At 35.1% G+C, this 11,184-nt stretch overlaps 1 protein-coding gene across 1 annotated transcript; it reads left to right on the top strand.

Moving 5' to 3' along the window:
• The first annotated feature begins 449 nt into the window (after positions 1-449).
• Positions 450-8,309, top strand: LOC104907958 (chlorophyllase-2). The gene is made up of 2 exons (XM_010696988.4): positions 450-850; positions 7,491-8,309. The coding sequence occupies exons 1-2, from the start codon at positions 563-565 to the stop codon at positions 8,169-8,171; spliced, it is 969 nt and encodes a 322-aa protein (XP_010695290.2). The 5' UTR covers positions 450-562; the 3' UTR covers positions 8,172-8,309.
• Positions 8,310-11,184: the final 2,875 nt, after the last annotated feature.

Raw genomic sequence — 11,184 nt, 5'->3', positions numbered from 1 at the left:
AAACTTTAGCATGTAAGTTGTTGTTGGATGTATCTCAAAGTATATATAGAAAATCACAACTTTTTATAATTTTCACAATTATATAATTAGATATATTAATGATAAAAGCTGTCAGTGCCATCTCAAACATATTTGGGGCCTGGAGCAAAAACTAAAAAAAGGATCCCTAGACAACAGATCGGATACCTATCTCATAAATAATTCATTGACAACCTAATAGGTGGCCAAGTCGGGGCCTTCTAAAAGAGGGACCGAGCTGGGGCCTTCAAAAAGAGGGACCAAGAGTAAGTGCTCACCTTACTCCTGTCATCAGCCTTCGTTAAAATTATATCTTGGCAAGTGTTAAAATCAGAATGTTGAAATTATAGAAAAAGGAGGAAGTATTTGTTCAAAACGGAGGAAGTATTTGTTCTACTATTATATTATTGGGATACAATTACAAATGAAAACAAATATAGGCCACAAGAAAACACTGCCAACACGAGTAAAAGATCACACTAGCAACTAGCAAGTGGGATAAATTATAGCGAAGCATAATACACCTTGAAGATAATAGGCCACTATGTCTTCTCCCTCTTCTTCCACTAACGATACCACTTCCAACTTTATCACTATCTTTGATAATGGAACCTATTCCACTGTCCTCCTCAATATCAAAGCAGAAGATTTCTCTTCTGATTCTAAAACAACCTCCCCATCAAAACCGCTTATTATCGCGACGCCATCTTGTTCAGAAGGTGGCGAATTTCCTGTGTTGTTGATGCTTCATGGATATATCTTATACAACCATTTCTACTCCCAGCTTATTAAACATATCGCTTCTCATGGCTTTGTCGTTATAGCTCCACAGGTAATTCGTTTAACCATTGAATTAAGAACTAACTAATATTTACTACTGGTTAAGACTTTCGGGTCTAAAATTAGAATATGTGATAGCTCTAACATTTACTCCATCCGTCTCATAATATAGTGCTTACTTCTCATTGTTCACGAAAATTAAGGAAAATGGAAGGAATAAGTGCTTTCTCGGTTTCTGTGTCTTGGAACTAACTCTTTACTTTCTTTTTCCTTTAAATTAAAATAAATAGAAAACGATAAATGTTCATTGGAATAATGTAAAACAATATATAAGGACACATATTTTAAAGAAATGTAAGGATATTTGGGAAATTTATGTAGAGATGAAGGATAATTTAGTCCAAATATTTTGACAAAAAACAAATGTGAGCACTATATTTTGAGATAGAGAGAGTAATATCAACTTTATTACTCCCTCCGTCCCATAATATAGTGTCTACTTCATTTTTGGTGGGTCAAACTTTAAAATCTTTGACCAAATGTTCTCATTTGTATATATAAAAAAACATATTCATGTGGGATCTTGTTATATTCGTCTCAATGTGTAGTTTCATAATATCAATTTTTTATATTTTTTACTAATACGGGATTGAAGATATTAAAGGTCAAAGTTACTTCTTGAAGACCGTGTAAAAGAGAAACAAGCACTATATTATGAGACGGAGGGAGTATTTTTTTAACCAACTTTTTATGATTATCATGTTCTATACTTGTTATTTGGATTTTAATTTGGATTATTTTGTTAAGGCCGTCGAAAGTCTTTTGTGCAGCTCAGAAAGCTATATAGCAAAGGTTTGGATTCTAAAATGTGATACACAAATATGATTTTAAATACTAACTACCTAACTCAGAAAGCTATATAGCAAAGGTTTGGATTCTAAAATGTGATACACAAATATGATTTTAAATACTAACCTCTAATTAAGTACAACAATTTCTATTTCTAATTAAATACAACAATTTTAACTTTTAAGCTTTTCAACGTACAACTTTGACCGTTAATTTCTCTAATTATGTATTTGTAAATGTTATAAAAATTGATATTATGAAAATATCAATTGAACAAATCTAATAATATTCATATGATTTTTTTATATATATATTAGTAAAAAAAAATAAGATCAATGTGAAATGTATAAAATGTCAAAGTTAAAATATTGCACTTAAAAACAAATATATCTACCAATATTTGGACACATTTTGGTGTTTGGTTGAGGGTCTTGCAATGTAATGGAACCGAATTCATGTAATATCATTGATGATCAGCAAATTATTTGGTTAGGTACCTACGTAGTTTAGCTTGGGTATGAAACCTTATACTTAAAGGTTTCTCATTTCCCTATAAACTCGTCGAATCTTATACCCACCACTTCCTAATTATTGAGATATCCATACCTTCCCTTTACAAATGGATTATATATCCACACCTTCGAGTGATACATAACCATTAAACCTATTATTTCTTTTTAATTATTACACTGTTCACAAATTTATATTCAATAATTACTAAGCTTGTGATTAATTAGTAAGGAAAATATAGTCATGTAAGATTTAATTTGATTCGTCTTTATAATTTTTACAATGCTAATTTTGAAATGTAATGTTCAAACATTTACATTGACAATCTTGAAAAGGTAAAGTGTAAGTATTAAAAAAACGTAGGGAATATAAAAAGGGATTGAATTATGAATTCTTATTCTCATAGTATTCAACACTAAATGCTAGAGGAGTAACTAATCTCTACTCAATTACTTATTTTTGGACCTATCTTATCGAAATTTTTCCAGTGTGTTGAAACCTCTTAAACAAACTAATGAGAAAAATAATATATTATGATGGAATTAGGACCTGCATTACTGAAACTCCGGTACTTTTGTTTTATATCACGAAAATTTGCATAAATAAATGAAGTTTGCACACTATCACTAAGGTTATTAAAAACCATTACAACACTAAGAAAACAAACTAAAAGCATATTACAAGAAACTAAGAGTGAAACAAGTCTCTGATGGATCCTTGATAGTTGAGATGATAATGTTCAAGCTTTCCCCAAAACCATCACTAGTGGTTGTGAGATAGGAGATCGAGCTCCAATTGGATGAGTGAACTCCTAAGAACACGGGGGATTTAGAAACCAAGGAAAGAACCGAAGGGTAGTAAAGACTCAAGCCGGTAGTACTAACAACAGACTTGTGGTGATACCACTATGCTGCTCAAACAAACACTTCTATTTCGAAACAAATTATATAGGAAGTAAAATTAAAATATTTCATTAATAAACAACTAATTCTAACAAAAAGCCAATACAATAAGATTCCTTGTGAATTTTAACTCGTTTTAAAAAAAAGTTGCTGAAAACACCCATATTATTATTAAGGATTAGCACTCAAGGTTATTGGTTGGTAGATTTGGTCAGTGGCAAAGGGTCCAACCTTAGTAGGGGCAAGGGGTGGGGTAGTTTATGGAGGCTTATTCTTCTTGGTTAAGACAAATCTAAAAAACGAGGTAAGGTCCACCACGTTGTTACACCTGTTGGAAAACAAAATAAAATTGACAATAAACACTTGAAACATGGAACACAACTCTTGATTGGGAACTTCTGTACAAGAAAGCACTACTTATAGTTAAGAGGAAGCAAATCTAAAAACTTTCACACAAAATTTCAAGTCATTGTCAAAGTATTACACGTAAGCGACTTTTATTTGGAGGGATAAGGAGTGGGATAGGGATAGAATATCCTTTTTTACTATAACATTTATTTGTTTGAAGGAAAATTAAGCTATTGTATACTTCTTATCCTTTAAATCTTATACCTAGCCGTGAGAAGAATGCTTGGTATAAATAACTCACTTCTTGATCTTCGACCCCCTCAGTCAGCGAATGAGTTGTGCTGGGGTAAAATGCCACTCAAACCCAAAGCTAGCTGGTTCTCCCCGAAATGCGTTAAGGCGCAACAGTTGACAATTTCATTTTTTAGTTGGAACTTTAGGAGGTTTCCAAAAAAAAGACAGCGAAAAAAATTATCCCTGGAGTAGAGACTAATAAAAATGTATAAACCAATGCTTCCATAGATTCGATTGTGGTTTACAATTATAGCTTCCATACTTTTTGGGTGTGAAGCAGTGTCAAACCAAAATACCCAACAAGCATTAGCTCTCCCTGAAAAGGAGGTGATCCAGCCGCACCTTCCAGTACGGCTACCTTGTAACGACTTCCCACCAGGCCACGCATAAGGACGGATATGGATTTTGGGGGAATAAGCTAGACACATTTAATCTTAATTAATAGGAGGGAGGGTAGAGACATAGATTTAGTAAAGCCTTTAAGTAATTTTCGTTAAATATTCCCTATTTATTCCTAAATACATATCAAATAAGATATATGTACTATTATATTCTTATCCCACTAACCAATTCTCAATCCTTATCACACCCCCTTTTATGCCTGTAATCATTGTCCCACATACCAAATGCCTCCCTATATAGCTTGTACAGGGTGGTAATAGGGGCTTAAATTTTTTACCTAAACATTAATGTTAAGGTGTCATCTTTTACCAAATGAAGAAAGGACAAAGAGAGAGAGAGAGAGAGAGAGAGAGTGGACGTCAATGCTTAACGTACAATAATTTGATATTACTTTGTAGATGGAAGTAATTAAGACATATAATCCCCAAATGTTGGAGTTTACGATTTAGTTATTGTTGTTAGTTAGGTTGTTAAGAGTTTAGTAGTATTGTCAGTTAGTTGTTAGGTGTAATTCTAACATTAGTTTGGTTTCCTATTGTAATTAGTATAAATAGGTAGGATGTAATATTCTAACACTACACTTTTTACTTCTTACATCATAATATAGAATCTTTGTATTTTTCCTCTCTCTCCTCTCCTTGTTCAAAGCTCAACAACAATGGCTACTCTTTTCTTCTTCTTCCTTCCTTAAACTCTCAATTTTAACATGGTATCAGAGCGGGAATCGAATCCTGACTCACTTTCTTCTGCAAAATTTTCAATTTATAAGATATTTCCTTGAAGTTCTTCGGGAAAATTCTGGTGATAGAATTCTACGAATTTTCTGATCTTCACGTTCATTTCTCACGTACTCTACATCCTCAATTTGCAATTGATTACTCATGAATTCTACATAATCTCTTCTTGATTGCTGCAATTTGGTGTGCGATTGATTGAATTTCTAGTTCATCAAACTTTCTTGAATTTTATTACTTTACTCAAGAACTTTTGGGATTTATGATGGGTCGAGAAATTTATGGGTTGTGCTGGAATTTTTGGGTTTGACGTTGTGATATCCTTGGGTTCATGAATGGTGAATTTCATTGTCAATTTCTACTCAGGCTCGTTACAATTTGTTTTCCGTGGTTTTCTTGTTTCATTTGGTTGTTCTTGGATGAATCAGACAATCATTAATTTTTGGTTTCTTTTTAGCCGATGAATTTGGGTTGCTGAGTTTTCTTGAATTGGGTATTCTTGAGTCAAAATTGAGTTTTTGCATTTCTGGTGTGCATTATGCAAATTGGTGTTTTCTTGGCGATTCTTCTGGATATTCTCAATTGGATTTATGGGTTTGATCGTCTTCTTATTCAAATTGATGATTTCGCTCTTATATTCACTTACATAATAGAGTGCTTTCAATTTTCCACTGCTCCTGAATATCTGGAAATTTCTTCTGAAAATTCTCATTGATTGATTTGATTCAATGAGGTATTTGAGTTTCTGAACTTCTGGTACTTCTTTTTCTTGATTTCTTGTTGCATATTGTAGTTGTGGTTGAAATTGTGGCTGATTGTTGCGACATGCGAGTAATGGTTGGTGGTGTTGCAACCACAATTTCTTGATCTGATTGCTGGAACCTTTTCTGATTTATTTGGGTTTATTGTTCTGGAAATTCTTGGTGTACATTGAAAGCAATTTTCTGAATGTTGAAGTTCCTTTTGGATGAAATTAGGTGATAAATGCAGCAATTATTTGGTGAATTTGGGTTCGCTGTTATTGTGATAGATGTTGTTATTGTTGTTGTCTTGTTCAACAATATCAAATTTGGTTGGTTGATGACTTGATGTTGTTGTGTTGGGTTTCCTTTTATTTTCTTCTTCCTCTCTGAAATTCTTCTTTTCCTCATCTGAATTCAGTTTATCTACTGAATTGTTCAACTGACTTTTGTTTGTGATCCCTATTGAGTGATCATTTCTCCGTTTTGTTCAAAGATCCATTGTGATATGTTTTTCTTAAAGCCTACCTTGTTAGGTTCTAAATTTGATAGTCTTATGACTTTAACCTCCAACTCATAGTGGTTATCTTCTTTGTTTTCCACCCATAGGGGTGTGTTTTGTGCCCTTAAAGGCTTGTTTGTCTCAAGAACCAAGTAGTCATTTTTTTGTTGTGACCCATAGAGGTCCTTTGTCGCCCATTAGAGGCTTTATTGTGCCTTTGCGGCTTTGTTGTAACCCATTAGATGGTCATTTTACACCCATAGTGGTTGTTCTCCAAGACCCAATAGATGGTCTTTTCTATGATCATTGTGATGATTTTTGATGAGACTCAGTGTAGTCATTTTCAAAGACCCAAAGTAGTCCACATTTTTTTTGTTTCTTTCTTCCTCTCTCCCTCCCATATTCACTCTTCCTTCTTTTCCTATCATTGCCATCTTCATTCCTTCCATTTTAATCTCTTCTTCTTTTCTTTTCTTGGTTCTACACATGCATTGTGTCCTAGTACTTCACTTGGCCTTTGGCACAGATGGTATTAGTACACCTCAGTGGCTTGGTTTTCTTTTCAAGCTTGGAATGTTATGCAACCCTTCCAAGCTTGAGGGGGGACATGTTCTACATCTTACGTTGGAGTTGTGGTGTTATGGTATAGCTTGGTGGTTGAATCCAATGATGTCGTAGTATAGTTGTTGTGTATAACAACAAATCTTGGGGTAAAGCTTCAAGAGTGGTGTTGCTGAGATCCATTGCAAGATCATAACAACAAATATTGTTACTGCTTTTTCTCAGCTGTTGTGGCTATGTTCAGCTACTTGTAGGCAGCACGATGCTTTCTTCACGGCACAATCACAACAATAGTTTACTCCTATTCAAACTGAAAATGTTCTTCAACCATTTCTAGTTTGAGGGGGTTGTTGAAGTTTAAGATTTAGTTATTGTTGTTAGTTAGGTTGTTAAGAGTTTAGTAGTATTGTTAGTTAGTTTGTTAGATGTAATTCTAACATTAGTTTGGTTACCTATTGTAATTACTATAAATAGGTAGGATGTAATATTCTAACACTACACTTTTTACTTCTTACATCATAATATAGAATCTGTGTATTTTTCCTCTCTCTCCTCTCCTTGTTCAAAGCTCAACAACAATGACTACTCTTTTCTTGTTCTTCCCTCCTTAAACTCTCAATTTTAGCACCAAACATCAACTTATTCCTAAACCATATGGATAAATTCAATAACTTAAAAAATAACCAACAGTATATTTGAGTGATCTGACTATGTATGTCTGGCACTAATTTGGACCGTCTCAAACCATTGTTACATAGAAACTTGTCCAACATGACCAACATAGACTAAGGCATGAATATTTCTTATGCATCAATGAATCTGACTCATCTATCTTTGATCGCTGCAACAGCTATACACTATAGCAGGAGCAGATTCAAGTGACGAAATCAAAGACACAGCAGCTATCATAGACTGGGCATCAAAATCGTTAAAAAATGTTCTTCCATCGAATGTACGGCCAAATTTGGACAAGCTTGCAATATCTGGCCATAGTCGTGGAGGTAAAGTAGCATTCGCTCTAGCCTTAAAGAAAGTGACAACATCTCCGTTGAAAATATCAGCTTTAATAGGGATTGACCCAGTTGATGGAATGGGAAAGAAAAACCAAACACCACCTCCAGTGTTAACTCATCTTCCACAATCTTTCAAACTCGATGGAATGCCTGTACTCGTTATTGGTTCGGGATTTGGTGCAATAAAGAAAAATCCATTGTTTCCTCCGTGTGCACCGGAGGGTGTAAACCACGAGAATTTCTACAATGAATCTCAAAATCCTGCATGGTATTTTCTTGTAAAAGATTATGGTCATCTTGACATGCTAGATGATTGTACGAAGGGTGTGAGGGGAGTGTCCACTTACTGCTTGTGTAAGAATGGGCAATCTAGAGAGCCTATGAGAAAATTTGTTGGAGGGGTAATAGTTGCCTTTTTGAATGCTTACTTAAAGGCAGACGAAAGCATGCTGGTTTCTATCAGAGATGGGGAGGAAACAATTCCAGTGAAGTTTGACAAGGTTGACGTTCGTTTGTAAACTAGCTTCTTATAATCTTGTTATTGTATATGTTAACTAGTTTGTGCTTTATGATAACAGAATGTGTAGTAGAATTGAAGTGCTATAGATATCTCATAAATGTTAAAAGTGGTAAAGTTCTTTGATTCTATTGTTGAAGAGTATGGCCTAAGCAAGCTGACGGATACATCAAAGTAGATATATCATGGGTGTCTTCTTATACATATATACTAGTCTTACATAATACGTGCGATAGCGTGTCATACCATTTGAAGAAGAAAATAAAATTCTTTTGTCTTTATTTTTTGTTTTCTCAAAAAATTGATTTTCAGTTTAAATGTCGTACTTCCTCCCCTCCCCTTCCATTCAAATGGAACAATTAGTTATCCCATTTTTTTTCTTTTATTCCTTTATCTATTTTTTTATACCCACAAGCCAATATCCACACAAACACCTCAAATTTGGGGTTAATGAGAGTCAAACTCCCGACTATGAGGCTGGGAGGTGGGAGCTCCAACCATTGGGGTCCCATGTGATTCTCATGGGTGTCTTCTTATATGTGGTGCTCCTAGTGTATTTTTTTTCTAGCTTTTTATTAATGTTGATATAGCTGGGTATTTTAGGATGATACGCGTATACTTAAGGGCCCTTTTGCCACTTATAGTCGTCATCAAAAGATGAATGAAAACACTTGAAAATTGGTTGTTAGAATATTGAGAATGACCACACATTTACATGGTCCCTACTTCATCCCAAAGAAACCTTGAAACAACATTTTCAAAGATCGACAAAAGTTTAACAAGGGTGACAATATGAGAATGGTTGCAAATGCGAAGAGTGAGGCAGGATCTAGCTCTGGCTCTTCATGACTAAATACAAATCAAAATTTGAAACTCTTAATATTGTTCCCGACACCTGCTGATGAAAATGAAAATGAGTCGGATAATGGGATGGGTCTTGGTTACTCAAACATTGTAAGTTACTATTTTGCGAACACAAGCGGAAGCCATTGGATCATTGACACAACTGCGTCCCATCACATGACAGGAGACCTACAAAGTCTTGTGGATGTGAAAAGGTGTAATAAGGAACCTAGAATCAACTTCCCTAAATGAGAAACTCCCATAATCACTAATATAGGAGATATTGTGCTGAAAAATAACGTCACTATACATTAAAAATAAGAAAAATTCACAAGAGGAGACTTGTTATTACCCATTTTTTTTTATGAGTCACAACTATGGATTATTCCCTACAGGTCTCAAGTTTTTTGTTTTGTGATTTTCATAGATCCTGACAGACTTATAATCGGTTTAGAAGATAAGATTTTAAATGTTGGTCCCAATTTATAGGTTTCCATCACTTGCTGCAGTAAACGTTTAAAATTTTTTACTTTGTAAACCGGCTATAAGTAACTCAAGACCTATAAAAATAACAAGATAGTAAAACTTAGAACCTACAGGAAATAATTCATAGTTGGGACTTATAAAAAAAAAGGGTAATAGTTGGAACCTCTCTTCTGAATTTTTCCTTAAAAATATGTTATTTGTTCCCACTTTCAAGCATAAGTTTCTATCTGTTAGAAAGTTTTTGCAGAGAATAATATTAGGGTCAAGCTTGCCTTCTATTGATCATAATTACAATATATATAGTACAATAAGATTAGGATGTAAGCCAAAAGAAATAAGCTATGTATAGTAACTAATCATATACAAAATATGTGCCATATATTACGCTAACACCCCCCTCAAGTTGGAGCATGGGATGGATCAAGAATGCCCAACTTGGACAAGAGAAGATCAAACTGAGTTTTGCCGAGAGCTTTTATTAAAATATCCGCCAATTGCGCCTTAGTGTGAATATAGAAAGGAGCAATGAGATCATCAATGATTCCATTCCGTAGGAAATGGCAATCCACCTCAATGTGTTTGGTTCTCTCATGAAGCACGGGATTCTTAGCAAGATGTAAGGCTGACTGACTGCCACATAACAAAGGAATAGACTTATGGTGAGAGACACCCAAGCTAAGCAACAACCCCTTGAGCCATTTTAACTCACAAGTAAGAGCCGCCATGGAGGTATTCTTCCTCAGCCGAAAAACGAGATACAGTATGTTGTTTCTTGATCTTCCATGAGATAGGAGAAGAACCCAAGAAAATAATCCAGCTAGATAAAGAGCGTCGAGTAATGGGACAAGCAGCCCAATCAGAGTCACACCAACCCTCAAGAGAGAGATCACTGTCGGCCCGTAGAAGAATACCCTGACCAGGAGTTCAGATAACGTACAACACACAAGGCGGCCTCCCAATGCTCAAGGAGAGGAGCTTGCATAAATTGTGAGAGAACATGAACTGAGTAAGCCAACTCAGGACGAGTAATAGACAAGTAGATGAGACGACCAACAAGACGTCGATAGGAGGCAACATCCTCGAGAACCGTCCCAGTAGCACGACCAAGGTGATGGTTTTGTTCCATCGGAAAAGCACAAGGTTTGGCACCTAACAACCAGTAGCACGACCAAGGTGATGGTTTTGTTCAATCGGAAAAGCACAAGGTTTGGCACCTAACAACTCGGCCTCAGTAATAATATCCAATGTATACTTCCGTTGACATAAGAAAATGCCAGAAGTGCTACGTGCAACCTCAATGCCAAGAAAAATTTTCAGAGATCCAAATCCTTCATTTTAAAGCAGTCACCCAAGTAAGATTTGAATATAGTGAGAGCAGCAGAATCATTCCTAGAAATAATGAGATCATCAACATAGACAAGAACATTAAGATAAATAGAGTCTCGGGAGTAAGTGAAGAGAGAGTAGTTAGAATAGGATTGGGATAAGCCATATCCTTTAAGAACCAAGACCAATTTGGCGAACCAACACCGAGGAGCTTGCTTAAGCCCATATAAAGACTTGCGGAAACGACAAACAAGAGAGGTATCAGGAGTTTCAAACCCAGGTGAAGCTTAATATGAACTTCCTCATCAAGATCGCCCTGAAGAAAGGCATTATGAACATCCATCTGATGAAGCTCCCAG

This window comes from Beta vulgaris, chromosome 3 (assembly GCF_026745355.1).
Source record: "Beta vulgaris subsp. vulgaris cultivar EL10 chromosome 3, EL10.2, whole genome shotgun sequence".
NCBI classification, from domain to species: domain Eukaryota; kingdom Viridiplantae; phylum Streptophyta; class Magnoliopsida; order Caryophyllales; family Amaranthaceae; genus Beta; species Beta vulgaris.
This window is presented reverse-complemented; position numbering and strand designations above follow the sequence as displayed.

Bases quoted from the DNA above. Each gene is read 5' to 3' on its own strand.
- LOC104907958 (XM_010696988.4), top strand. From the start codon at position 563: ATGTCTTCTCCCTCTTCTTCCACTAACGATACCACTTCCAACTTTATC. The intron at 851-7,490 runs GTAATTCGTTTA...TCGCTGCAACAG, and splicing joins TTGTCGTTATAGCTCCACAG to CTATACACTATAGCAGGAGC.